General features: G+C 48.7%; 9 protein-coding genes and 1 non-coding gene across 10 annotated transcripts; 2 read left to right on the forward strand and 8 right to left on the reverse strand.

Moving 5' to 3' along the window:
* Positions 1-1,371: 1,371 nt before the first annotated feature.
* Positions 1,372-2,048, reverse strand: AtWU_06787 (putative NF-X1 finger and helicase domain protein; the record flags this gene model as incomplete). Its single annotated transcript, XM_035501896.1, has 2 exons — positions 1,372-1,831; positions 1,948-2,048. The coding sequence occupies 2 exons, from the start codon at positions 2,046-2,048 to the stop codon at positions 1,372-1,374; spliced, it is 561 nt and encodes a 186-aa protein (XP_035357789.1).
* A 2,481-nt stretch (positions 2,049-4,529) lies between these two features.
* On the reverse strand, positions 4,530-5,722 carry AtWU_06788 (HNH endonuclease signature motif containing protein; the record flags this gene model as incomplete). The annotated part of the gene is made up of 3 exons (XM_035501897.1): positions 4,530-5,180; positions 5,241-5,398; positions 5,515-5,722. The coding sequence occupies 3 exons, from the start codon at positions 5,720-5,722 to the stop codon at positions 4,530-4,532; spliced, it is 1,017 nt and encodes a 338-aa protein (XP_035357790.1).
* A 940-nt stretch (positions 5,723-6,662) lies between these two features.
* AtWU_06789 (AIG2 family protein) lies at positions 6,663-7,151 on the reverse strand (the record flags this gene model as incomplete). The annotated part of the gene is made up of 1 exon (XM_035501898.1): positions 6,663-7,151. One exon carries the CDS (start codon positions 7,149-7,151, stop codon positions 6,663-6,665), a length of 489 nt encoding a protein of 162 aa, XP_035357791.1.
* Positions 7,152-8,138: 987 nt separating this feature from the next.
* Positions 8,139-11,706, reverse strand: AtWU_06790 (putative importin beta-4 subunit; the record flags this gene model as incomplete). The annotated part of the gene is made up of 3 exons (XM_035501899.1): positions 8,139-9,051; positions 9,268-11,596; positions 11,661-11,706. 3 exons carry the CDS (start codon positions 11,704-11,706, stop codon positions 8,139-8,141), a joined length of 3,288 nt encoding a protein of 1,095 aa, XP_035357792.1.
* Positions 11,707-12,708: 1,002 nt separating this feature from the next.
* On the reverse strand, positions 12,709-16,666 carry ncr1 (sphingolipid transporter NCR1; the record flags this gene model as incomplete). Its single annotated transcript, XM_035501900.1, has 3 exons — positions 12,709-12,812; positions 12,874-16,327; positions 16,391-16,666. The coding sequence occupies 3 exons, from the start codon at positions 16,664-16,666 to the stop codon at positions 12,709-12,711; spliced, it is 3,834 nt and encodes a 1,277-aa protein (XP_035357793.1).
* Positions 16,667-18,967: 2,301 nt separating this feature from the next.
* Positions 18,968-20,411, forward strand: AtWU_06792 (aurora family serine/threonine-protein kinase; the record flags this gene model as incomplete). Its single annotated transcript, XM_035501901.1, has 3 exons — positions 18,968-19,060; positions 19,122-20,228; positions 20,283-20,411. 3 exons carry the CDS (start codon positions 18,968-18,970, stop codon positions 20,409-20,411), a joined length of 1,329 nt encoding a protein of 442 aa, XP_035357794.1.
* A 495-nt stretch (positions 20,412-20,906) lies between these two features.
* On the reverse strand, positions 20,907-21,031 carry AtWU_t176. The gene is made up of 2 exons: positions 20,995-21,031; positions 20,907-20,951 (listed from the first exon to the last, which is right to left on the reverse strand). It is a non-coding gene; the product is annotated as a tRNA-Leu (tRNA).
* A 336-nt stretch (positions 21,032-21,367) lies between these two features.
* Positions 21,368-22,342, reverse strand: AtWU_06793 (uncharacterized protein; the record flags this gene model as incomplete). Its single annotated transcript, XM_035501902.1, has 3 exons — positions 21,368-21,642; positions 21,706-21,808; positions 21,863-22,342. 3 exons carry the CDS (start codon positions 22,340-22,342, stop codon positions 21,368-21,370), a joined length of 858 nt encoding a protein of 285 aa, XP_035357795.1.
* A 440-nt stretch (positions 22,343-22,782) lies between these two features.
* Positions 22,783-23,318, reverse strand: AtWU_06794 (aurora kinase A; the record flags this gene model as incomplete). Its single annotated transcript, XM_035501903.1, has 3 exons — positions 22,783-22,816; positions 22,879-23,213; positions 23,271-23,318. 3 exons carry the CDS (start codon positions 23,316-23,318, stop codon positions 22,783-22,785), a joined length of 417 nt encoding a protein of 138 aa, XP_035357796.1.
* A 973-nt stretch (positions 23,319-24,291) lies between these two features.
* On the forward strand, positions 24,292-25,527 carry AtWU_06795 (uncharacterized protein; the record flags this gene model as incomplete). Its single annotated transcript, XM_035501904.1, has 1 exon — positions 24,292-25,527. One exon carries the CDS (start codon positions 24,292-24,294, stop codon positions 25,525-25,527), a length of 1,236 nt encoding a protein of 411 aa, XP_035357797.1.
* Positions 25,528-25,904: the final 377 nt, after the last annotated feature.

Genomic DNA, 25,904 nt, shown 5'->3' on the forward strand with positions numbered 1-25,904 from the left:
TCTATCTCTGATATCATGTTCCAGTTCATATTCCATATATTCAGAAAAAAGATAACTATGGTTCTTCATTTTCATTGTCCACAGACACAGTCGGGGTTGGACTGGTCGAATAGCCGGATGTAGCATCGGAACGTAGTCGTCAAACGGGCGTGCAATAGAACGGCTACACTTCGTAGGGACGTAAGCTCTTCGTTTCCAGTCTTGAAGAACTTGAACTGAAAGTTCCAGTCTAAAGCTTCATTACAGCAAAACCTGCTGCGTGAGTTGGTACTAGCACAGGTAGGGTTGGCTTTCTTTAGCTTAGAAGAAGTGGAAGTAGAAATGTCTTTCTCTTCTTACGACGCAGAATTTGCGGAATGAGCATTGGCTTTGCCAAAACTAATTCTTCGGTTTGCCTGTGCCCGGTTTGGATGCTATTAGTGCTGCGGTGATCTTGACAAATCTCCAAATCGGCTCAGCAAAATTGGAAGTACTGCTCTTTCACTGAGAGCAACACTCTTAGTCTCACTAAAAGCCTCGTTTATCCAAGGCTTTCAAGAGTGTGTCGGCAAGCAACCAAGTGGTGCTTGAGACTGTAATTGTTGTATTGACGCTGATCAACACACAAAAAGCGGTGCCTGTCGCATATTTCAGATAACAGTATGCATTGAGTGTATTGAGACTCGCGGGTGTTGACGCAAGGCATCTCCATTGGGATTCCTGTATGAATTAACCAAGGGAAATGGAACCGCTGATGATAGTACTCGTTATCAATGCGAATGTATCATAGCCACATGGTCTTGACCTATTCAAGGAGTACCATGGAATGGATTGAGCGACCATCTGGTGCCTGGGAGGTCTTGGCGAGATGAGTTACGTAGAATGACTTCTTGCTGTTGCATGGCTGGAACCCTAATCTCACTATACATTGCAAGATTATTTTCGCGAGTTTGAGAGACCAGGAATAGCTCGAGCCAAGCAGGACACACAATTCGAGAGCAAGGTCACACGCACGGAAGGGGTCAAGGGATCGAGGGCTTCAACTGCCCTGCGTAGGCGATGTATGAAGCATTCAAGTGAACGGAAGATTCGCCTCTCCACCACAATTGGTCTTGGACTTCTGACATATCTTGTCAAGCTTGTGTTCCCCTCAACCCTCAGAGATCTTTCCAGCCAACTGTAGCATCGCTAGCTTGCTGAGAGGGCTTGAACCGGGAGGGCTTTGACATCAAAGTTGTTCAACAGCCATAGGAGTCCTCGTTATAGTGCTGAACTGAATGTATCAGTATCATATCACCTCTATGGTCTTCGTTGTGGACTCGCTCCTGCTGGCAGATGTCTATAATTGTCTTCCATCGGTACACCACTTTCAAAGGGCTGGCATTTTGTCTCTCACTCGGGACCTGAACTCTCGCAGGATGACCGATTTGACTTTCTGGAGTGTTTAGGCTGCATTTGAATGGCGCGGCGGGTATCGGCGGCGAGTGACGAGGCCATAGCATTGCTCACACCCAAGAAGATCGCAGGGTCAGTTGTGCATGCGTCGGCCTCTTCTACGGTGACATGGCCTATCCTCGCAGAGGTATAAACACTGCACTGCTCCTGCTTCGCTTTGTTCCGCTTCATATTTATGATGACATATATTGCCGCTCGTGCCTGGCTGAGCTTCATGTTCAGACGACCACGCTGCTTGAGAAAGCCGGGTCTGTCAGTGGTAGTTGTGTCAAAAATTACAACCGCGGCCTTGCCGCCCTGGAATGAATCGATCGTCTTCACCAGGATGCGGTTGAAACTCACGGTGGGCTCTTGAAGGTGATAGATGCTTAGTGTCGAGCGAACCGCGTTGCAGTGCCTCCCGAATCATCAAAGCTGATGGTATTTTATGAGCATATCCCGAGGAGAATCACGTCTGCAACCGTAGACATCTGGATTCGAAATCATCATCCTCCTGTACATAGACACCTATACCTCCTCCGACTCATTATAGACATCTCCGCCGCTTCTTGCATCATATGCATGAGTATTGACAGTAAGTCCGTATCTTTCAAGTCGTACACTCCACTGGCCATTATGGGTATCTCAAATAAACCCTCAAGCTTCTAGAGATAAAGAAGGTATGCTTGGAATAGTGTTCCAATTCAGATCCTGGACCGAGTAAAATTGGAACATATTGGTAATTACTAGTATAACTAGTATTTACTTTTTCCCCTAATCCCAGGGAGCACAGTATTCTCAGGTGTACTATCTGATGAGTTCAGGACCAACATACTCTAGTGCTGAAGCTGTAAGCCCTCAGCTTCAGGTTCGATTTTGGCAGAAAAACTGTACCCGGCTAATCTCAATGGTTGATATATTCCATGAGGACTTTATCAAAGCCGTAACCGCGCACTCGAATGCATCGGTAACTGCATCGCTGATTTTCGAAGCTGTCTAGCCGTCACCTGTCCATCTGGAAGAAAAGACCGAGGAACCATTTGTTTTGCTATACTGTATATAGTGCTATACAGCGGCAGAGTAATGTTTAGGAAGATGATAGAATTGTTTCATAGGCCTTTCTCTGTGTAAGCTCCATATTTGGCTCAGACATAGGCCCTTTGATTCTGAGACAGGGCAAACTGCGACACTAAATCTCACAATGCAATGCTTATACTGAGCAAGGCGTTTTTTTTACCTGAAAAGTGTGGTACAACACCCCACTTGGTCTTTCCAAGGCGCTTAGAACTTGGTGGAACCTTCACCGGGCCACCAAGTATCAGAGAAAAGTTTTTATTTATATATCGATGAGGGTGCTGGGCCTTCATGACCTATTACACGACCCCGTCGAGTCTTTATCAGGTCGTGTAGAATTTCTAGCGCGCACAGCCCCTAATGCATATTAGCTTGGATTTAGATCATCTGGCCAAATCGGGTCACTCACAAGCTTAGTTCGAGGGTTGTATCCTCCACCATAAAGGGACAGGCAAGCTGCAGGCATTATAATTTCTTTATTTTCTAATTGTTTAATGTATTTGGCCCTGTGGTAAAGTACAACAGTTGGGTGTTTATTTCAGCAGCAGCAGCAGCGTCGTGGGGACTATAGTGGATGCAGTCTGACTGTAAAATTGAGCCTTGTCTTGCACTCAAGGACGGCCAGCTGATGTCATTGAATGGTAGTGATTACTCTAGTAGGAGGACCATCCCATTCCATAAAAGTCATTCTCTGGATTTGGTTCATGGCCACAATTCTCGCGGAGAACGATCCCGAATAAGCTATATGGGATCTAATGGACCGGGATTGGCTGTCCGACAGCAACTGGGACGTCGGGATCATCGGAAGCGAGGACACAGTCTTGAACTTGACGTTCGTATGGGGGCCACCGCTGATCTCCAGCATCGCATTGATTAAGGCCTGCGCTGTGCCAGTGAAAATCTGCTTGATCTAGTCAATTTGGCACGCGCGATAGAGGGTAACAGAGACGGCTATGTACCTGGCTAGATTCAAGATGAGCAAATATTCTTCTTTTTCCCTTCTTCTTTTACCTAGTTCTGTGGTATTGAATGCCCCCGGATCGTTTGTTTTGGAGAAAGAACGTTCCATTTCCCCCTCTGTATATGTTGGCTGTAGCATTCATCTTCATAAAGTATTTCTACTTCTTTCTGGGTAGATTAATATTCCCATGGTATATGTGGAAATCCAAGATAATATAATGAATCCGTTGATGGTTGTCTAGAAGAAATAGTAAGAAGGCAGGCCTGTGGCTGTCTGGCAGATTGTAGGAAAGGAATTGGTTGCTCTGAAGGGGAAAGTTGGGGCAATTTATAAGAACAGCTGTTAATAGGTCGGTGAATCAGGTATTCAACTTTGGGTTCCCTGTGAAGGTATATCATGCCCAGGGAAGAGGCACAGATTGAAGGGGGCAATATTCAACGCTTGTAGAGTGATAGAGGCGATAAGTGAAATCTGCAGTGAAGGTTTGGGATATTCATTGTAACAAGTGCTTAGGTTGCCGACATCTGGAGGAAATTAGCAGCAGGCTATGCCAATCTTATTATTTATCTCTCGTAATTAATGTGGTGGATACAAAGGAGAAGATTTGTTTGTCAAGCATTTGCTTGTCTGAAAAGTTACCTTAGCTGTAGCAGACTGGAAGGTCTTTATAGGGTTTTTGCCGCTACGTCTCTCATAATGTGGACGGCAAAGTCCGTTTACGTGACGGATACCTCCTGGTCTACGTGGCCGATGCGGTATCTGCCGGAAGATATTGTCATCAGAGCCTCTTCCAGAGAGTGAAGATCACCCTATACACTCTCCGGCATGTCGTCTGAATGGTAAAATCTACTTATGAGGGAATGTAGACGGGGCAGACACCCACCTGGCTAGAATTCGTAGGGAAGTCAATATGTGCAAACTACTATTGGAGCTAGGAATATTGGTGCTTCTGGTTATGCTGTTGATGCAAATATTTTCTGCGTCTGCTTCAAGTGGTCAGCAACAACAATGTGTTGGGTTATCTGAAATGGCTTCCTATTCTCTCCCGCAGAGTTTCCCCTGAGTCTTCCACTTGTGCACATCAGAAACCTTCCTCGTTATCCCAAAATGAGCCCTCATTCGACGAGAAATCAGGATAAAGCTCTTCGTCTGTGGCGTAAGTGGCACCACTGAGGGCAAGAACTCGATTTAGGACCCACTGCATGTCTAGCAACTCCATGGATGGAAGGGGGTGACTGTTAGGGTCGTTTGTTTTGAAGGTAAGAATCTCTCCGGAGCATAGTTTCTTATTTGTGGCAATATTAAACAGCATGGTTTCTTTTCCATCAACAGCTGTTCCGGAGAGCTTGCGAGACATACGACGGGGGACTTCGGTTGCTGGAATCCTCGAACGGTAGTTATAAACCGGGAGCCAGTAGAATTGCACCTGAAGCGACCTCCGATCCTCACTCAAGGACAGCGGTTTCAAGGCAAAGCGTGCTTTTTTCCATAGTTTATGGGCCATATCCGTCATGCACAGAAAGTTCGAGCAGGTCTCTGTCCCTTCTGGGCCTGCAGCCTGATTCATCCATGCCATGACCCTCTCTTGGCTCCAGAATCGGTGCAGAGGAACCCAAAATTCCCGGATAGCTTGAGTCTCCTTTCTTGCAAGACCGTTGGGGAGGATATGTGCGATTTCGACCGGATCACGGCAGCCGGTGACCACACAAGTGGCATTATCTCGCTCGGTGCACTTGATGGGAAAAATTAGTTGGAAATCGAGCGAGTCAAATCACATGTGAAGTTTCCTTACTAGTTTATTGGCTAAATGAGTGGCTGCTTCGTCTGCAGAACTGGGACTCTCTTCTGTGTTCAGAATCAACCGACGCTTCTTGATCGGAGGCCCCTCGGTATCTGATTCTTCGTCTTCATAGGCCTTTTCCAATTCTTCTTTGGGCCGTGAAACCGCCCCTGATAGTGTATTAGCCTGAGTCTGTTTGCATTATATCACAACCCACTGACAGGCATCAATTACTTGTGTTTTATCCTCACTCTTCGAGAGATCGTGGTGCACTATATAACCGTACGGTGATTCCATTCACAGGATGGCACGAAACTTTCTAATTTCGAGAGGTCGGCAAACCACAAACAAGCCCAGGTGATTGAATCAAGCTTGGTAAGCTTTGCAGCACATACCAGCTGTGCGATCAGGCCATGCCGCTTTGGTTCAAAAAGCTCGCGCGCAGGGCTTGGAATAGCTGCTTTACGTTGACTGGAATTGTCTGCAGAGGCCATTGTAGCCGCCTCGGCTTGGTCAAAGGTAAGATGTCCTTCCAGGGTGACAAGACAATCTGAATCTTCAATATCCGAAGAAGAGAATCAAGGGACGGAGAAAGAATGTAGACAGTGCCACGGACAGCAGAGATGGTGGAGACTATGACGAAGTACTTGGCTCCGAATCTTCTCACAAAGCTGATAGGAGATAACTGCGGAATGAGAAGTCGGATGGAAGCGAACGATTGTGCGCCAGAGGGAAGTATTCTCTGGGCAGTCGACAGTCACAATGATGTGATTATGTGTAAATTGTACCTGATAGGACAAGTAATGAGCCTCTAATAGTGACGTCGTGACCTCAGCGTGATATGTAGGACGGGCTAGACACATGGGCGCTATTTATCGTTCTTGTTAACACTAAGGGATTCCTTCCCTGCTTGGTTATATCAAACCTTCCAACACCGCATACCTAGACGGGCAAGTAGGCAGGGTCAAATCCGTCACAAACACGTGGAGAAATCATACCCCAAGAATACAAGTAACAAGATTTTCAATCAGTCGAGTAGAAGGAGAGTAGTAGTGGTGGTAATATTTACTTCGAGAGAGAAAAAATACAAGTAACCAAAAACCCAAGCAAATCCTAATTAACTTCCCCAACAAACCTAAACACCAACCCCTTAACCACCTCTCCAACATCCACCATACAAATCTCACACCTCACCACCTCATAGCAGTCCGTCTCATAATACCTCAATATCTCCTCATTCTCCTCAGATCCCACTTCATACGCTCACCCCTCTACTCTCGCCGACGCATCTCCATCAACCAAAGCCTTAAACTTCCCTCTTCCCCAAGTCCTCAAAATCCCTCCCTTAATCACTGCCTTCCGATACATCGGGCTCTCATCCAACCCCAGCCTTTCAGCTAGAATCTCCGGCACAGCCAGATTCCCATAAAAGAATTACCACACGGGGTACTCGCCCTGCTTCGGAAGAAACACCTCACCCGCATCAGTAGCCCGGTTCTGCGGAAGGGTAGGGTCGATATCACTACCCAGGGTTGGGGCGATGCTATGTGCATAGAGATCTTTCGGGGAGAGGTTGATTCGAACAAATGTTGCGGAGAATGTACTCTCTGCGAGAGCGGAGACAATATTGAGCTTCATGGCGCCGGTGATGAGGCAGAAGTTGGCAGTGGAGGTTTCGCCTACTCCTTCTTTAAGTATGAGGATTGTGAGGGACTTGGACAGCTCTTGGACTTGAGATGGGGTGCTTAAAGGTCCTTCGAGCTTGACGAGGAAGGTTGAGTTCTTGTCCCTGGGGGTGGGGGTGGTGGGGGGTTGGGTTGTGTAGTTGTAGAACTGGTCGTTCGAGGCAGTTTCGAGGATGATGCCGTTGTCTTCGTTGTTGGCTGTAACAGCTAGTATCTCGAGCTTGGCTAGGAGGTCCATTGTTAGATGTTTCATTCTTGTGGGTTTTGGGGGCCCTTGAATGGCTTCGGGTATGGGTGGGAATGATATAAAAGTAGTGGACATTTTTCTTGCCTTCTAGGGGCATAACTAGTAGGAAGTGTTAACTAATGGTGGGAATAGTTGCGTTGGAAAGGGAAGTATTTGATCGGTTGACTTACACTATCATCCATAGCTGGAGTAGCTATATAACATCTCTACGTAATGATATGGCTTCAAGTGTGAGCGATATGTGTACATGACGTCGACAGGATCGGGTAGGTCATGCGAGAGGCGTCATGAATACCTAGACATTCATGGAAAATAAATGCATCGTTCTTTATTGTAGGCAGTGATAGGGCTTTGCCATGAACATGGGGCGCATCGACAATGCGGAAAATAAAGTGCGAAGATGCGTGTGGCCAACTCCCCATTACCACCAAGATATATCGAAACTCTCACAAAGAGAAACAAGGAGTTGTATGACCTACTATTTTAAAGATCACTTTCATCGCACAGAGAGGTGTCAGTACTTGACTTCAAATGGGAAGAAAAGCAGTAAGGCCATGAAAAGGAGTTCGATGTTTGGCTCTTCTGAGAAATTTAGAACAATTTGAAAAAGAGAACACCAACCAGCATCGTGGAGCATAAGACATAGCACATAGCGTATCAGGGGAATAGACTCGAATACGCCACCGAAAGTGAGGCAGTCTTTTATCATTTAGAAACTACGAAGGCGATATTACAGAAGGCAAATTGAACATACGAATCGGAATTCGATTTAACTCATAAAATATATACACCACTTTTGTTCATAATTCATAGCATGTCCAGCCATATTCTATAAGTTGTGGGTTCATCGCTCATTGGCTCCCCAGGGGTATCTTCTAACGTCGTCCATAAGAGTCCTCGTAGAGAGACCCGATCTATCCATTAAGTAGTATTTGGTCATCAAACTGTCGTCATCCATCCTTTGTTTTTTCATTGCCTTTACAGCTGGTCAGCCCAAGGGGCAGCACCAGGCTGCATCTGGTTCAGCCACTTGACAAGCTCAACGAGCTCGGCCCGACGCTCCTCCTCCAGCTGGTCCTCGTCGCTGAGAACAGCCTGGAAGATGGGGACGAGCTGAGGGGTGAGCTCACGGACAGTGGGGTCCTCCCACTTGTAAAGCTGGCAGATCATGTGGTACAGGGGATCATTCTCCTCATAGTCGTTCTTGAGGGGAAGGATGGTGAGAAGGACAGGAAGGACATCCTTGATGGGAACGTTCTCGCGATGGCGGAGGATCATGCGGCTCAGGCAGCCAGTGGCATTGTCCTGAAGACGGGAGACGTTCATGTGAAGGCACTGCTCCAGACGAGACAGGATGGTGGGGAACTCCTTAACGATCTGGTCCTTGGCCTCGGAGTGCTCGACGAGACGGCCAACGGCGTAGGCAGCGTTGGAGCGAGTCTGAGTATCCTCATCACCAAGGCGGTGGACAAGGAGCTTCAGGAAGCTAGCGGTGTAGGGGGTGACAGCAGAACCCATGCCGTTGATGCACTCGGCAATGACACCGACAGCAGTGGCGCGCTCAAGAGCCTCGGTGCTGCCAGCATAGCGCATGACAGTCTTCTCGAAGACCTTCCACAGCTCGGCAAAGCTGGCGCCAAGAGCGGCAGCCATACCAGAGACAACATCAAGACCAGTGTCAACAACAACCCAGTCGAATTCAGAAGTCTCCTCACCGGCTTCGAGGGTCTCCTCTTCAGGGCCGAACTCGAGCTGGCAAGGGTGCTTCTTGGTGATGATGTCAGTGATCATGGTGATCACGTTGTGGAGGGTGGTCTCGTTCGAGATCAAGGAAGGACCGCAGTAACGCAGGTTCTCAGCCATGTTGCGGTTGATGTCGGCGACAGTAGCACTAGTTGTCTTCTGGTTAGCTTTTGTAACCATGATGAAATCATACAGCAGAACGAATGTGTAGATAAATATCAGAAGGTTGTGAGTAAACGTGTTTCACATCATGCACGACTTTTGCGTGTCGGAGTGAGCTGGGTAAACGTGGTGATCATCATTTAAGATAGCCCGAGGGCGGGCATGAATAGGCATTGAAGAAAGAAAATTTTGGAATACATACCGATCGTCTTCCTCAGTCCACATCTTGACAGTGGCGGTCATGAGAATCTCACCAAACTTCTGGACCTCCTTGGCAGGCTGGACCTGAAGGGGCAGACCAGGCTGCCACTTGGCCATCTGGCCGCTCTCCTCAGCAATGCAGTACAGCATGGCGTAGGAGCGGTGCAGAGTGCTGATGGTGCTCTTGCGGACACCCTCGTAGGGGTGCTCAGCCAAGGGAAGAACCATCTCAATGGTCTTCTCAAAGTAGGGAAGGTAAGCAGACTTGGTGTGAGTGACAAGATCACCGATCACCTCGACGGCGATTTCCTTCTCCAAGGACAGAGGGGTGGTGGCAGTGATGTCATCCCAAGCGTCCTCATCGTCAACATCAACATCCTCGATATCACCATCCTCTCCGGTGGGCTCGTCATCATCATCATCGGCATCGGCAACACGGACCTTGCGGCCACCAATGGTCACTTCCTGACCGATGAGATCCTTGGCAGCGGCACCAAGCGAGACATCCAGATCAGTCTCATCCTGCTCAATGCAAGCAAAAAGACCCTTGACAACTCCATCAAGGAAGGGAGAGAAGTGCTCAACGTAAACCTTGGACATGGCACCCCAGAAGATGTAGGTGCTCTCCTTGAGGCGGGAGTGACCGAGGTGAAGAGCTTCCTCAGTGGCGCGCATGAGGGGCTCAACATAAGGTTGGTAGCGCTCAGGACCGGCAGCAGCGGCCATCTCACCCATGGCGTCAGTGACGCTGGCACGAAGGTCGAGCTCTTCCTCGCTGTCCTTGACGGTAGCGAATTCCTGGAGGAGGTGCATGGAGTCGTCGAAGAAGGGGAGGAAAGAGTCACCAGCGGAGGAGGCGAGAGATCCCAGAGCTCCAGCAGCCAAGCCCTTGATACGGAAGTCGGGGTGCTTGAACAGGTTGTGAAGGATCGGGACCAATTCACCCTGGTAAGGGGCAACGTCCTTCTCATCAAGACCATCGACAACAGCGTCAATCGCACTGATACCGGCCTTCATGATGTCAACGGTAGGACCATCCTCCTCACCCTTGTACTCCTGCATGGCGCTGGCCAAGTTCTTGAAGAGGAGGGGCATGAGTCTCTCGTGCTCCTGGCTGAGGTCCTCGGCCAAGTCGTCGGCCAAACGAGCGACGGCGTGCAGAGAGGCCTGGCGAACCTTGGGCTCGGGGTCAGCCAGCAGCTGCAGGACCATGGGGAAGATCTCCTGCATCTGAGTGCTGATGAAGTCGGGAGCACCCTCGACACACATGCCCAGAGCCATGATACCAGCGCGGCGGTAGTCGGGGTTACCGTTGTTGAAGTACTGTCCCAGGGTCTGAAGCAGAGGCACAACAACCTGGCTGGGAGGCAGGCTCTGTGCGAGGATGTCAAGGAGACCAAGAGCAGAACGAGCAGGAGTAATGTCATCATCGGCAGGGGAAGCATCTCCGAGCTCGGTGACGACCTGCAGCGCCGTGCGGGTCAACTGCTCACCGATGCGCATACCCTGGATCTTGAGCTTGCGGTACTGAACGCACTGCATGAGGAAGCTGATGGCCTGGGTACGGACATCCTCCTCCTGCTCCACGTTTCCGGCCAGCTCATTCATGAAGATAACGAGGTCCTTGAGGTGGACGGTCAACAAAGCGGGGTCACAGCCCAGAAGAGTCTGGAAGACCTCGAAACCCTGCATGATGCCATCGTCCTGCTCACGAGTGATAACATCCTTAAGGACGGCAACCATAGAGGGGATCAGGTTCTGGAAAGCCTTCACAGGCTCGACGCTCTCCTCCGAGTCGAGGTACATGGCGAGCTTGCTCAAGGCCATGAGGGTGTTCATGCGCACCTCCTCGCTCTCGGGATCACTGATGGTCTTGCTGAAAAGCTGGAAGAGCTCATCAAACTTCTCCTCAAAGGCATCGCCCAGAGTCTCCAGGATGGTGAGCAGGATGTAGATGCTCACGGCACGCTCTTCCTTGTTACCGGTGCTAGCGGCCTGGAGCAAGAAGTTGGGCAGATCAGCCCACTCGCCATCGTTCAGGTCGATCTTAGCAATGGCAGAGATGACACGAGCAACCGAGTGGCGGACGAGAGAAGAGCTCTCGCCAACTGCAGCACGCAGAAGCTGTTCACGAATCTGGGGCTTCTGGCTTGCCTGAACGGAAACCCAGTGCTTGACAACCAGCGTCCGACTTTCGACGGCCGCCAGCTGCCGCAGGTTCGGATCCTCATGGCCGGTGGCGATTTGGATGAGGAAAACGAGAGATTCGGGGCTCTTGTAGAACTCGCGCTGGAGAACGCCCGTCGCTTCCTTGACATTGCCCTGGGAAGCTGAAATAAAGAGTCAGCAATGCCTTCTCCGTAAGATAATCAAAAGGCAGGGTGCAATACTCACGGTTCAGGACGATCTGAAGCTGCTGCAAAAAGCGTTGTTGATCCATGACGGACTGAGCAACTCTACTTTTTCTTTGCAATGTTTTGAGAAAAATAGCCTTGTGCAAGACAAGACCAGCACCTTCGTTTCAGAAGGTCCTAGGAGTGAATGAGCTGACTGCACACAAACAGACAGCCCACAGGGTATCAAAAAAACACAAATATAGAACAAGAAAGAGATAAACACAAAGGAAAAGAAAGGTGTGAGAAGAGGAAGAGGGGGAGGAGTGAGAAAAGGAGAGAGAAGAAGGAGAAGAAAAAAAGCGAATGGAGGGGAAGAAAAAGGGAACCGAAAAAAAAATTATGTTCGGGTGGGCTGTTTTACGGAGATACTCATTTTGCCTACTGTGGTTTAGCGGTAATTCTGGTTTGCTCGGGATGCCAATCAGGGGCCGATTCACACGACTGGTAACATACCATACTGCTCTGACTCGGTGCCCAACTGAGATCGGCCACCGTTTGTATCCACTCGGTCCTTTTTTGACTTTATTATTGTATTATTGAATTTTTTTTATTTGTGGCCTGCAACGGTTCAGGAATCATTCACCGCGTGCATATGTAAACCACAACAAGAGTTCGCGTCTGCGTATGCAACGCCGACCTCATAATTACCAAAAGGGCGGGACTGCCGCGCCTGCTTTTCTCTGTTACACAGGCGGAACAATAGTAAGTCCGGGATATTCGGTACAACCTTCACGATAGATCACGCGTCCCAGCACGAAGCCCCCTATGATTGTTTATCCGAGTATGTCCTACGCGTGTGGATACTACTACTACTATCCAGTGTACACCGAGTAACCAAGTTGCATTGACCAAACTCCGATTTAACCGTGCTAACTCCCGATCATCTTGGTATAACTTTCAACAATATATTGATGTGGTGTACAGCTTCATTTGACGAATCCAGTTTCAGGTCGCATCCGTTGATGATGGTAGAATTATCAACGGTTCCGTAAGACGTGATTTCGTGTACTGCTGTATAAGACGGTGCGTTCCGGCGCTACGAGCGTCTAATATTCGTCAGAGTCGTAATCGTCGTCGCCCAGCAGGGAACGGTAGCCCCTGGACGCAAGATTCTCTTCAAGGCCGCCATCAGCCCCTGGGTCGGCATATCCTGCGTGGAGATAGTCAGTAAGCGGTCTCAAACTAGAAGAAAGTGTTAAATGTAAACATACCTTCGCCACCAAAATAGCTGAGTGCTACTGGCAAGAAGATGAGAGCATGGGTGGCAGCAAATAAAATCAAAGCCAGCCACACTCGGAAGTAATAGATCTCAAAAATCTTGCTGCGAGTGAAGGCCAACACGCATACTCCCAGGAGTTTGGTCACAGTGATGCCACTAAAGACGCTGCCGCCTACATTGACCAAAGCTGTCCACGCCCGCGCGTCTTTGCCCCGGAATTTAGTCGGCACCCTCTCCATAATAGCACGGGAAGGGAACATGAACGCGCGAGCAATGTGTGCGCAAAACTCTACTGCGATACCCACGCAGATAATCAGATTCACCAGTGAAACTGCGTTAAGCGACACGCCAGCTACGGCCATGGCACCCATAATGTCAACCAGGATCATGACAACGGTTGTAGTGACTACAGCGCCAGTTGCCACGGATCCAAGGATCGTGGAAGTTAATGCGAAGATAATTGCAACAGCGAAGCCCAGTAGTGTACCCGTGAGCCGTATGATGGAGACATATTGGTCGAAGAAAATGTAGGTTTTGGAATATGGGAATACATCGATTCCATGCTCCTTAGAGATGCCATCAGCTATACGACGAGCCGAAATGTACGACTTAATGAAGTCATCTTGCGTCCTCAGGGGGGTGTGTGTGGTCCGGAAATGGCTGGCGTTGGTCATGACGCGTTTCTGATCGATAACAAGGGCATTGCTGTACGGAGCCTTGCCTCCCAGAGGACAGGACGCATCGGTAGGAGATTCGATCCACTTCTCCACGTAGTGAATAAATTCATGTCCTTCAGGCATGCCGTAGAGCGAGATATTCCAGGCAGGTGTCCTGTCTTCGAAACAGATCTCGCCATCCTCTTTGCAGCAATCTTGTTGTGGGTTAAGCCAGTAGAAGAAATCATCTATCCAGCTAGCCGTTGATCCTGAGATATACGAAACATTGGACCGCTTCGACTCCTGTTCGAGCACAAAGGGCAAAGAGAATTCCTCGCATGTTGTAAAACGTCCGCATAGCTGTTGCTGGTGGTGACGTTGAGTGACATTTACGTTGCGTGTCACGAAGTAAACCGGGGGGCCACTTCCAAAGTAAGCGTTCAAGTCGTCGAAGTATTGGATGAGATAAGAGTCGCTTGGAAGAGCGATGCGTTGATCCAGTCCAAGAGCCACCTTTGGGATCAAAGCAAGTCCCGCAGTCAGGAGGCCAAGAAAGGTAATCACGACGATGACTTTGACCCTACGTGCAAGGAGTGAAGATGCATACACCTTGCGTATAAAGACCTGCAAAGCGCTTTCGCCCTCCTGGTGATCGAGAAGCTGGTCTTCAGACATGCCGGAATGCGCTTTGCGAACGGTCAGGCACGGGATGCAATCGGCACGGAGGCTTTCAACGCGTCTCTGGTTCAATGCCAGAACCGAAATGAACATGGTGATTTGCAAGACTGCGTTGATGAAGACTGCACCAGCGGCATAAACGGCAAAATTCCTCACAGCAGGCATTCCTACAAAGGCTCCCATGACGAAAGCGACAGTCTCTGTAAGTGAAGATAGGAAGATACTGGGACCAATTCGGCCCACAGCACGGGCGATCCTCTCATCAATCTCTTCATCCGGATGACTCACGTTGATCCTTTCAAACTCGTGAACAATCAAGAAAATATTGTCTACACCCACTGCCAGAACGAGGAATGGAATGACCTCGGCAATGATTAGGGTGACCTTTATGCCAGCTGCAGAAAACAGCCCAACTGACGCTGAAACCGACATGAGAACGATAAGGATACCGACGATGCCCAGGGTGAACTTGGACTGGACCAATGCGTTTGCAGGATTAGTAAACAAGGATTTCCACGTAACTGTGACCGAACCTAAAGCCATGGATGCGTATAAGAACATGATGATATAGCTGATGACCACGATTTTTGCGTCGGTGTTCGTGGACTTGTTCAACTCTTGCTCAACGCTGATCTCGGTATTGAACGAGACACGTAGTCCACGCTCCTTAGCTTCTTCTTGTACCACTTCCAGGATGCGCCTGAGGCTATTTTCCCAGTCAATGGCATTAGCTTCACCTTCTGTCCCCTGCGCGTGGTTGTCCACAACCCATGTTGTGATCAGGGCTTGGGCGTCTAAGACATCTCTTGATTCTCCATAGCCACCCAGGATCATTTCTGGCCTTAGTGGTTGTCCGAAGTCTGGGAGACAGCTCACGTCACCTGGTGAATCCGCGCAATGCTTAAGTCGAGCTTCCCACGTGTCTGGGTCTAGGTTTGCCACCGATCCTCCAAAGTAGCCCGTCAGAGACTGGATGACACAGGCTTCACCGGTTGGCTTAGTGCAAATGTCATCGAGAATTAACCCTCTGTCAAGAGAGATCATGCGGTGCACACGAGACTCCACATCAAACCACCAACTCAAAGTGTCATAGCTCAAAACGCTCCCATCCCCTGACGATGTGTCATTAACGAGAAACGCTTGTTCTGCCCTGTAGAACGGTCCAAAATTGGCATCGAAGTAGGCCTTTTCTTGTGCCGCTGCTGATGTTGGACTGACCCAGAGACGAACTGGGTCGGTCTCCACGGCGAATCGGAACCAACCAAGACTCAACAAACCGACCATGAGAATACTGCACGCAATTGTAATGCCGGGAAGTCGAGCACAGGCACCACCAATGCTGTTGAATATCCTGTCCAGCACAGAGTTCAACTTATACACACCATTGGGCTGCTCAATATAACCACCTGCGCGAACAATATCACCTTCGTCCTCATCGTCACTGGGGGCGGGATCCTGCAACAGTCTGACGCGTTCGGGTTTCCGGTAGCGGCGTTCTCGGTAGGTGAAGTAGCTGGAGAAAGCGACGATAACCAGTAAGAAGACCGAGTAAATGAGGATGACAGCAAACGACAGACAAGGCAATAGGCCAACATGGCAGTACTTGTCCGTTTCCAAGGCAGGTAGCTCCGGGCATACATCGGGGCAGTCAACGCAAGAACAACGGAATGCCTCATCCGCGTCGTTGCACGCCTTCGGCTTGATCGGCAGTGGCTTCATTCCTTCAGGATCAGGGCCAGCAGGCTCGGTCTTGAAGTTAATCTGAAATGGGCTCCCTAGGAGCTTTTTGTCACCCAAGAACTTCAAAAACTGAGTGTAGTTCTTGGCACCGCCACCGATGAAGTCGATGGCTTTACCACCTGAAGCGCCATTCTTGACATTCTTGCAGCTGTTATAGAATCCGCTTTGATACTCTTCCGACCAAATGTTATCAATTTCGGTGACAAGTTGTTTTCCGCCCCGGGCCTCGTCGATATCGGTGACGTTGACGAACAAGGACTGGTCTGGGGAGCAGGTGAACGTGCAGAAGATGTTGAAGAAATTATCCTTGCACGCAGGACAGGACGCGATGATACCTTCGGCGAGTTTTAGATTTTTGGAAAGAGCATCGATCTGTAGCACGACAAGTCAGCAGCGTCCAATGATCCGAGGATGTGGGGCGTCCATGGAGCTTACTTGCTCATCCAGACAGCAAACAGGACCTTCTTCCCACTTGCTGCCACAGAGGTCTACCAGCTTCTTTCTCACCGCTGCTTCGGGCTCCTGTGCCAGGCCATTGTCCGGACAAGGAAGCTCTCCACCGAAGAATGACTTCTTTCCGCAATGGCCTCGGATCGCACAGCGACCAGGTTCATGGATGTTGGTGAAGCCTAAGCTCGGTTCGTCCCGGGCCCACGACTGAGGGAGAACGCCAAGACTTGCGATGAAGGGGATTAAGCGGAGTCCCCGCATGATTGGGGGCGTAGCCGGTCAAAGAAGCAAACAGGACGATCGATTACATTCAACAATGATGAGATAAGGCGTGAAAGAGTTGAGGGATGGGAATGAATGAGTCGGAGTTGGAGAGGAAAGGAAGTAAATAGAGGAGGCGCAGGTCGGCAGGGAGCTTCCGGGATGACGATAAGCGGCGATGTACGTAAGCGGCGGTGGTTGGCCTCACCTGTCGGGCGCTAACGTCAGGCACTCCCCGCGATCATCCAGGAACTCTGTCAGGGACTATCAAACGGACCAGAGTTTACCAGGGCATAATGCGGGCCTTATACGAGTAGGTTTGATCGGCTGAGCTAATTTACTTATTCTACAATTAATCCGAGTAATTTGCATGATCCCTGACACGGAGTTGTGTGCTTATGTGTACTATAGTATATATTGCCGACTTGATCGGACTTAAGACTCACTAAACCATCAACTACTAAGTACTCGTCATGCGACACTCACCTGACCGAAAGATGGTCACACTACTAAATAACTCGGATGATGATACGTGGCCAGGTTGACCAAGTTGTCTTCTCTGCTGCCCTCTCAGCAAGGGAGGACCGTCCATTTGGCAATGGCTACTATTAACATAATGACTGTGACATGTCATCACCGTCCCGAAGCTCCGATAAGGTTCGCTTAAAGCACTACTACCTGAAACAGCAGATCAACTAGAACGGCCTAGGCGACTGCGCCCTATCGGCCTGTGTCCATGTCCATACTAGTAGGCTGTTAATCGAACTGTCCTGGCCGCATCGCACCTGTGTTGAACATTACTGGATCACCCAATCCTAGAATATACATACCTGAAAAATGTCCATCTTATCGAGGCCATCGATGATTATTGCATTCAGTCACTACCCGAAGCAAGGGCTGACGGCTCATGCTCTTCCCATCCATTGTGCAACCGTTAGCCTTGTCCATCCCATAAGAATTGAAACCAGCTTCCCTGCTTCCTACAAACTACTCCGCAGCTAACGGCCACAATATTTCTATTGCTTTCTCAATCTCAACACACCGCCGTAGCCTCAAGCTTAATCACTCACTCTTGGCTGCTTACTCGCGTTTTATTTCTATGCGCCTGCAAGAACGCCGAATCACACTCTGGATCGCAGCTGAGATTACATACTAGTACATCACATGGAGCTCAAGTATATGTGATTATGTGTCACGGGGACTGACAACATAAAAACAGGGTTACGGCCCTGCACCAATCCCGATTGATGCGTAAGAGAACACTACAAAGGTCTCTCTGCACTGGATGAGCAATCCATCAAGGCGTGTCTATGCCAAACTAGAGTGTCATCAAAATACTGGCTCCTTCAAATTTCGGGGCGCTTTGAATGCTACAGAGGTGACGAAGGCACAGTCTGTGGTAACAGCATCCGCAGGGAACCACGCATTAGGTATCTGTTGAGCCACTAAGATGCTAGGGATGATCTTAGATCCGCACTATCTCATGTTGCTGATGTTGCTTATCCCACCCAATAGACATTACGGCTGGGGCCATGGTGGAGCTTTGGTGACAACTGATTTCATCGACGGGATGTTGAACAACAAGGAAGGGCTGGACGCATGCAATGAGTTTGTTTTATAATTATCAAGGAGGGAAGGCTTTCCTATCATGGAAGGTGCTGGATTTGGGTACTCTGCTTCTCGAATATCGGCCAGTTCGACCATGGCAGAGGACTCGGATCCCTTCTTGCGCATCTCTGTTGGGATAGAGAGTGGCGAGGTTGACGCTTTGGTTGTTGTGGTCAATAGAGCGGCGTTGCAGTATGTGAAGAGATACTCAGGATGAGACATATAGCTCGTTGATGAAGGACGTCTGTTATGTTGTTATGGTAATTTTATGCCCCTCTACACTGCATTTTGCAATGTTTGGGGTCATGCATTTTCATTTGGACGGGCTGAGTGGAGCTGTGGGGTAGCAGATCAGAACAGGTTTGGGCACGGCGCTACTAAATAATTAGTCCGTCCCACACTCTATATAGCAGATCAAGACCTAGAAGAGCTGTCTATACCTCGTAAAATTCTAAGTTATTCATGATACAAACTTTTAATGTCTGCATTAACTGCGTACTTGACAAAGAAGCTGCTGGTACATGGATTCACTAGTTACCGCGGCAACGTGATGCAGCTCGCATGACATGCTTACACATCGGCTCTCTACCAGTTCCTCAGCATAGCTCTCACACAGAACAAAGAGCCTCAAATCTATCAATTCTTGTCGGTTTTGTCCAACAAAGAAGCACAGTCACCACAAAGGATCTAACCATGGTGACCGTCGCGCTTGAGACTCGGTTCAAGCATATGGCCATTGTCGATGAGAATGCTCACGATAATGCGAAGCTTCAACAGAAAGCCAAAGTACGTTCCATCTAATCAACCATTAGCCAAATATGAGTCCACAATTGACGACAGAAAGCAGAGCGCAACTGCGAATACACGGCCGGTAAACCGAGTTCTACGACCCAAAAAGTCCGACGCTGTTCCTCATAATACTACAACCACGAATTCTACCGAGACCGCGTCAACAAACATCCAACGAACTCCCTCGAAGACCAGACATCCTCTCGCCTCGGTTGTATCGCAAGACACAGACGATGCTGCAAATCAAGATGACCAACATGCCACTACCGACTCCAAAACCCAACCCGCGCGTCAAAGCTCCGCACCCTCACAACCTCCCCGACAAAAAGAAAGACAATCATCTACATCACAAGCTCGCCATCCCCTCTCCGTTCTATCCCAAGCACCAAACGCCGCAGTAAAGCGTGAACAACACTCCACCAAGCTCACAAAACAACCAATGCCCAGATTAGTACATCTAGGCATGTTCGAAATCGGCAAAGCGCTGGGAAAGGGAAAGTTCGGACGAGTCTATCTCGCTCGGGAGCGAGACAGCGGATTCGTTTGTGCTTTGAAGGTACTTCACAAGAATGAGATCCAACAAGGGAGGGTGGAGAAACAGGTGGCTCGTGAGATCGAGATTCAGAGTAATCTGCGACATCCGAATATTCTTCGGCTTTTCGGACACTTCCACGACAGCAAACGGATAATCCTGATATTGGAGTTTGCTGGCAAGGGCGAGCTATACAAGCATTTGCAGAAGGAGAATCAATTTCCGGAGTGGAAGGCTGCGCAGTACATTGCGCAGATGACGAATGCTTTGCAGTACTTACATCGGAAGCTTGTGATTCATCGGGACATCAAGCCTGAGAATATTCTTGTGGGGATTCATGGAGAGCTCAAGATGTCAGATTTTGGCTGGAGTGTGCACGCGCCAAGTGGTCGCAGGCTTACGAAATGCGGGACGCTTGATTACTTGCCTCCTGAAATGGTTGACCCGAAGAAGTGCGATAAGCCGTATGATCAGAAGGTGGACTTATGGTCCCTCGGGGTTCTACTGTATGAGTTCTTGGTTGGGAGCGCGCCGTTCGAAGATACGCCAGTCATGACGCAGAGAAGAATCATGAAAGCGGACATGATAATCCCCTCTTTTGTGAGTCGTGAAGCGAAGGACCTTATCAGGAAGGTAAAGCAACCGTCCTCTCTTCTATGGTTCAGCAGTATGCTAACAAATTCTAAGCTTCTTGTGACTGATGCGGATAAAAGAATCACTCTCGAACAGGTCCGACAACATCCTTGGATTATCAAGTACTGCTCCCGACAGGCAAATGAGGAAAAGAGAGAAGATATACCTGGTCAAGAATCCTGAGTTAATGATACCCCTTCGGCTTAGAAGCCCCATATACTGCTGGCAGTAATCCACTATATAATAATAGATAGCTGGACTAGACAAGTCCGGACACTTGTTATAATCTTCAGCCACTGGCACTTGCTCCATGCACAGTCTCTTTACACATACTAGTAGCATATATAGTACCGTATAGATCTACTCAATCTTGGCTCAAGCGAGTCCTGTTAGCATCGAGCAGGTCTCTGGACTAAGGGACAAAAACACCACCACATTGCCTTCCTTCTGTATCACTTAGTCGCTCTCTTTCATTGCGTCAGAACAGAAGGCGGTTAGTAAGTAAGTAGCAAGCAGTCACCCAACAGCCAGCTGGGTGGTAAAGATAACAAAGTATTAATAACGTAAAGTCCTTTCATACAATACATAAATAACCTCCAAAATAATTCATGGATGTAAATCTGTAGAAGAAAGGAATAAACCCTAGGCCAGGAAAAAAGATAAATCAGAAAAAATAAATGGTAAGACTGGGGTTCGAACCCAGGCTGACTTTCGTCAAGCGGAGTTTTAAATCGTAACCGAATAAGTAAAATTCGGAAACAACTCTCTTAAGCCGCTCGCCTTAACCACTCGGCCATCTTACCAGCATTGTCTACGGATATATCTTATTTGCTTTGTAGCACACCTGGTTATTGGGCTCGGATATATCCGCAGGGAGCAGTCAGCCGATGGGACTTCGCTGCCGTATTATTTGCTGTTTAGGTTGAGAAGATCTGTTTTATGAATGTTGTATCAATAGTGATTGTCGGTTTGTTGTACTAGTGTAGGTCAAATAATTGTATTGGGCTGATGATGTAAGAAAAGGGGGACAAGTTCCATTCTGTAGCTAGGGTTGAAGGAGCTTTAGTTGAACTGTAGGTCATGCAATAGAACGAGGTCAAGTCATATGTTATTTGACGAGCACCTGAAACGAAAAATAGCTACATGAAGTCGTAGCTTGTCAGATCATTGGTATCCGTATATGGGCAGGCGGCTAGCATGTCCATGTTATCATTGACGAGATCCGAAAGCGATATGTCAGATGCGTTCAACCGTCGATAGCCAGTCTTGGATCTACAGTAGAGGCGATTGTACTGTGAAAAGTGGCCTTCGTGAGAGAAATCCCCCCAAGCAAGTACGGTAAGGTCGGGCAGACCGTCAGCACTGAATGCCCACTCCGCAAACTTGTGTATGTCAAAGGGGTGGTACAATGGGTCTGTCTCGGTGTAAGTCTTTGTCCCTTTGCAACCATTGACATGGGTTTTTGAAGTGCACTTACTACAGTAAGTCAAAAAATGCATATTCACCATAGCCGTTCCCGTAGCTCTGATGTGTAGAAGCTTGCATGAAGGTCGAGTCTGCAAGCCTTGTAACTGATTGGCCTTGTGCTCTGGTTAGTGGTAGCTACAGGACATTCGATCACAGTATGCACATACTAGTTCAGTAGGTGGTGTAGAGGATCCAAAACAGGCCAACTGTTTGTCCTGTAATAATTGTTCCAGACCCGAAGGCCAAGGCATGCCTTCGCCACCGAGTATTGGGACACGTTCGTCCGCTAAACTATGCATGACGAGACGTGTCAAAGAGCTACAACGGCGAACTGTGCTTATAAGAGTTTCCCAACTGATAGGTTTGCAGACCATGAGACAGAGAGTCTGTAATTTCGGAGCTCTATGAATAAAGTTGCAGATTGCCTTGGTTGTAGTTATAGGCCCGCTGTTGGTAAGAACAAGCTCGAAGTATTTAAGCTCCGTCAACTTCCCAGAGCTTGATACCAGTTCTAGCCACTTAAGTGATCCTTTACATTTCCGCAGTTTCAAGGTTTTCAGGTTCTCAGTACCGAAAAAAAACGGCATCTCGACGTCGGCATACTCAAACGAGATAGCCGACAAGTCAAGGTATTCGAGCGACTGCATGATTGTTCGTTCATTTCCGACTTTAGCGTTCATAATCCTGTGAACAAAAAAGTTGTCTGGCATTTCTTCGTCGCACTGTCGGCGAAACTCGTCAGTCCAAAGATCTTTTGCACGATCTCAATTGTCAAGATCTAGGGTGAGCGAAAGTAGTTGATGACCATGAGCTTTGATACAGTCTTTGAGGCACTCGAAGTCTCTATACTTGTTCAGGCCCTTCCAGCAAAGGCTTTTCAGGTCTTGGAACTGCGCAAGATTAACAGAGCCTACACCTTTATTGCAATAAACATCCGTGTGGAGTATGAGAGATTTGACCTTCTTCTGCTTTCTGAGAAGGGAGAACTCATTAGAAGATAGTATCATATTTGGAATGCACATTCCAAGATTCCACCGAAAACTTTCTAATTGATCATCGAGGAACTGCAAATCGTTCAACGCATGTATCAAATCAACAAGTGATTCACTATCATGGGGTGTCTATAGAATTTAGTATGCGTTCAGACCACTGAAAGAGTGGATCATGGCATTATTTTGCTTACCCCACCATCTGCATAGTTAATTCTATTCCATCTCTGATATCACGTTCTAGTTCATGTTCCATATATTCAGAGTAGTCAGATAGCGAGTCCTCGGGGTCGAATGCGTCATCATGTATTTCGTGATAGCATGTTCGATGATGGATCAGAACCCTCAATTCAAGGTCTCGTATATGCGACGCATATCTTCTTGGAATTGAGTTTACAGCCGCAGCCAACTCTTTCAATGTCGCTTCCGGATCATTGAAGACCAGGCACTGATAAAGGCGGGGTATAGCACAGTCCCGCAGGCGGGTGCACACCTCACATACTTGCTTTAGGTCTTTATGACTAGTTACCTTCAACTATTAGCATGTGAAGTCAAAGGGTTTCCAAAGAACAGTTCTAATCCTCACATAGCTCAGCATTATACTCAATATTTCCGTGGGGAGTTTGTCTAGCATGGTGATGTACAAGAATTCACTAATTTTGACGAAAAGGCATGTAGGCTCCAATAGTATGAGATGAAAATAGCAGGGGACACAAAGAACCCAGTGGGTCGAGGACTTGGTTGATGGTTGTGGAGGATGGTTGGTGAAGGAGAAGAATGACAATGAGGTTAGTAGCACGATCAATGCTAATGGGATTAACTCATAGGAAATTAAATGTCTTGGCCTGTTGAGGGAATACGAAGGGCCATACCGAGAATCAACAAGATCTACATCATCCTACCCTTCATTCCTTCTTGCGCACCCTTGGCTTTCATCGTTCTTGACATTCAGTCACACTAAGCCGTCAAAGCTTATCCCCCATTCTTCATCGATATCCACAACCCGGTCCAAGCGCATATCCGACCGATGCCCCGCATCCTAATCCCTGGTAGGTGCGTTACTGGGATGCAGAGGTCGATATTTAAGTCAGTTTTAGTTCAGCTGAGATCTAAAAGCTCTAAGATACAATATGATATCATTGACAGCCTGGTGTTTACTGCATGATCGGGCTGTGAATTAGACGTGCTGTTGTCGGCGCGTTGTCCTCCCCGCCCAATTCAGCCTCGCTTAACATCCTTTAGCTTCGGCCATCATGCTTGCTTTTTCCACTATCGTGAGGTCTGCGTATCCGTGGATCACAATAATTTTTCACCTTCTTTGCCTTAAAAGAGATCACCCGCTCAAAAGCGAAAACGCCTTCAACAAGGAAGCAGTATCACCGCTGTGTCGATCTGCGGTGTGTGATAGTCCCGCTCCCAACCCGTACCTAAGTACATAGCCATTAGCCACCGCCAGCTAGTCCGATGCCCTGCATGATGGCCCGAAGCCCAACATGAACCGGCGCGCGCTCTAGTTCCGTTTATCATAACTCTCGGGCCATAGCCTCCATGGCCCCGGAAATTTGTCTCAAAGTTTATTATACATCTTACATCCACAACAAACGACCATGGTGTCCCCCGCTCAAAGCCTTCGGGACCAGTGGAAGGAGCCATCCGACATTTTCACAGTCCTTCTAATTATCGGTGGAGACATTGTTCAGCAAGCCTTGGGGGCCGTATCGGGAGGATTTCTTACCCCGGTCGCATTCTCCTACGGATGGGTTGCATACGCCGTGTCGGCCCTTCTCTCTGCCACTGGCGATGGCCGGCTCATGCCTGAGACTCCTATCACTAATTTACGGGTGATTAATCTCAAGTCTGGCTACTGTCGCTGGAATCGATCATGGGTGCTCGGTCGGGTGTTTCAGGACTATGAGCATTGGATGCCGAGTGCGGTGCGTGAGCGGTTGGAAGAGCATCCGAGTCAGAACAGTGACGAAGAGAAGAAGGTTCCGGGCTTGCTTCCGGGAGGTCGGCAGCCAGAGGTGGCTCTATGTGTGGCTGTCTATCACTGGTCTACTAAGGGGAACTCTTTAGCGCGTCCTGGCCATGACTGGGTTTGGTGGACAGGACTGCTGGTCTCACTCATTCAGATTGCCATCAGTGCTGTCCCGTTCGGGATTTACGGGGACTGGCGAGTCTTTCTGGTGACGGTTAGCGGGACCGTCCTGGCGTATGCCGCGGGGGCATTGCCGGGCTGGCGAAAAGAGAAATGGGCGTGCCGGAGAGGGTCAGGGAAAGACGTGGCATTGACGTTGGGGAACGGATCCACCCATGTGGTGATTGTGCATGGAGGCCATCCCGATGGACTGGATTTGGAGGATCTGGCGGGGGCTCAGGTTCGACATTCAGGAGCAGCGAACTCGAATCGTCGATCTATATCCCGGATGATCGAGTCATGTAACACGACACGGTTTCTCATTACACTTCTTGCCATCCTCTGGCTCGTTCTCTTAATTACCAGCCAAGCCATCGAGAGTCACACCTGGTATCTGGTCGGCGTTGGGGGGCTGGGCATGATTCAGAATCTTATAGTTGCAGGGGCACCGCGCTTCCCTGAGATGCTGGGCATTCCAATCGAGTTGAGCGAAAGCTCGCAGGGTACGCCTTCAGTCTTCGCCGAGTACAAAGTGATGTACTCGCTTATGGAGCTGGAATTGGGGTATAAGGGATTCGGAAGAGCACTCCTGGCGGAGTTCTTTCCTGGCAAGCTGAGGGATTGGGAGGAGAAATGGTGGGCGCTTACGGACAATGAAGAGAGGCGAGTGATATTGGATGAGAAGAAAAGAGGTTTGCAACGATGATGTGTATTGGTTTTCTCCCATGTGTTGAATCTTGGCGTTTGAATGATAAAGTACTTGTTCCTGTGATAATAGATTATTTTATTTGACATTTTTCCCCAGTGATCTTAGATTTCCTTTGAGGCATTCGAGCAGAAGGCTTGTTGAGTTGCTCCACTCTCAACACGTCACAGCTTTTTGAGGTGACCCGTTTTCATGCATCGGACGGCAGATAGTACAGTCATTCTCTCCAATAAAATGTAGAGTTCATGTCAACATCGGGTAAACGAGGCGGAGGCCCACTTTTCTGTGTCCGATGTATGCTTCCCAGCACAAGGTTCTGCATTTCCCACTGCTAAGCACTTAGCCAAATGACATTGTCCCGACTGTAACAACCCAGG

Source organism: Aspergillus tubingensis, assembly GCF_013340325.1.
Source record: "Aspergillus tubingensis WU-2223L DNA, scaffold_8, whole genome shotgun sequence".
Lineage (NCBI taxonomy): Eukaryota > Fungi > Ascomycota > Eurotiomycetes > Eurotiales > Aspergillaceae > Aspergillus > Aspergillus tubingensis.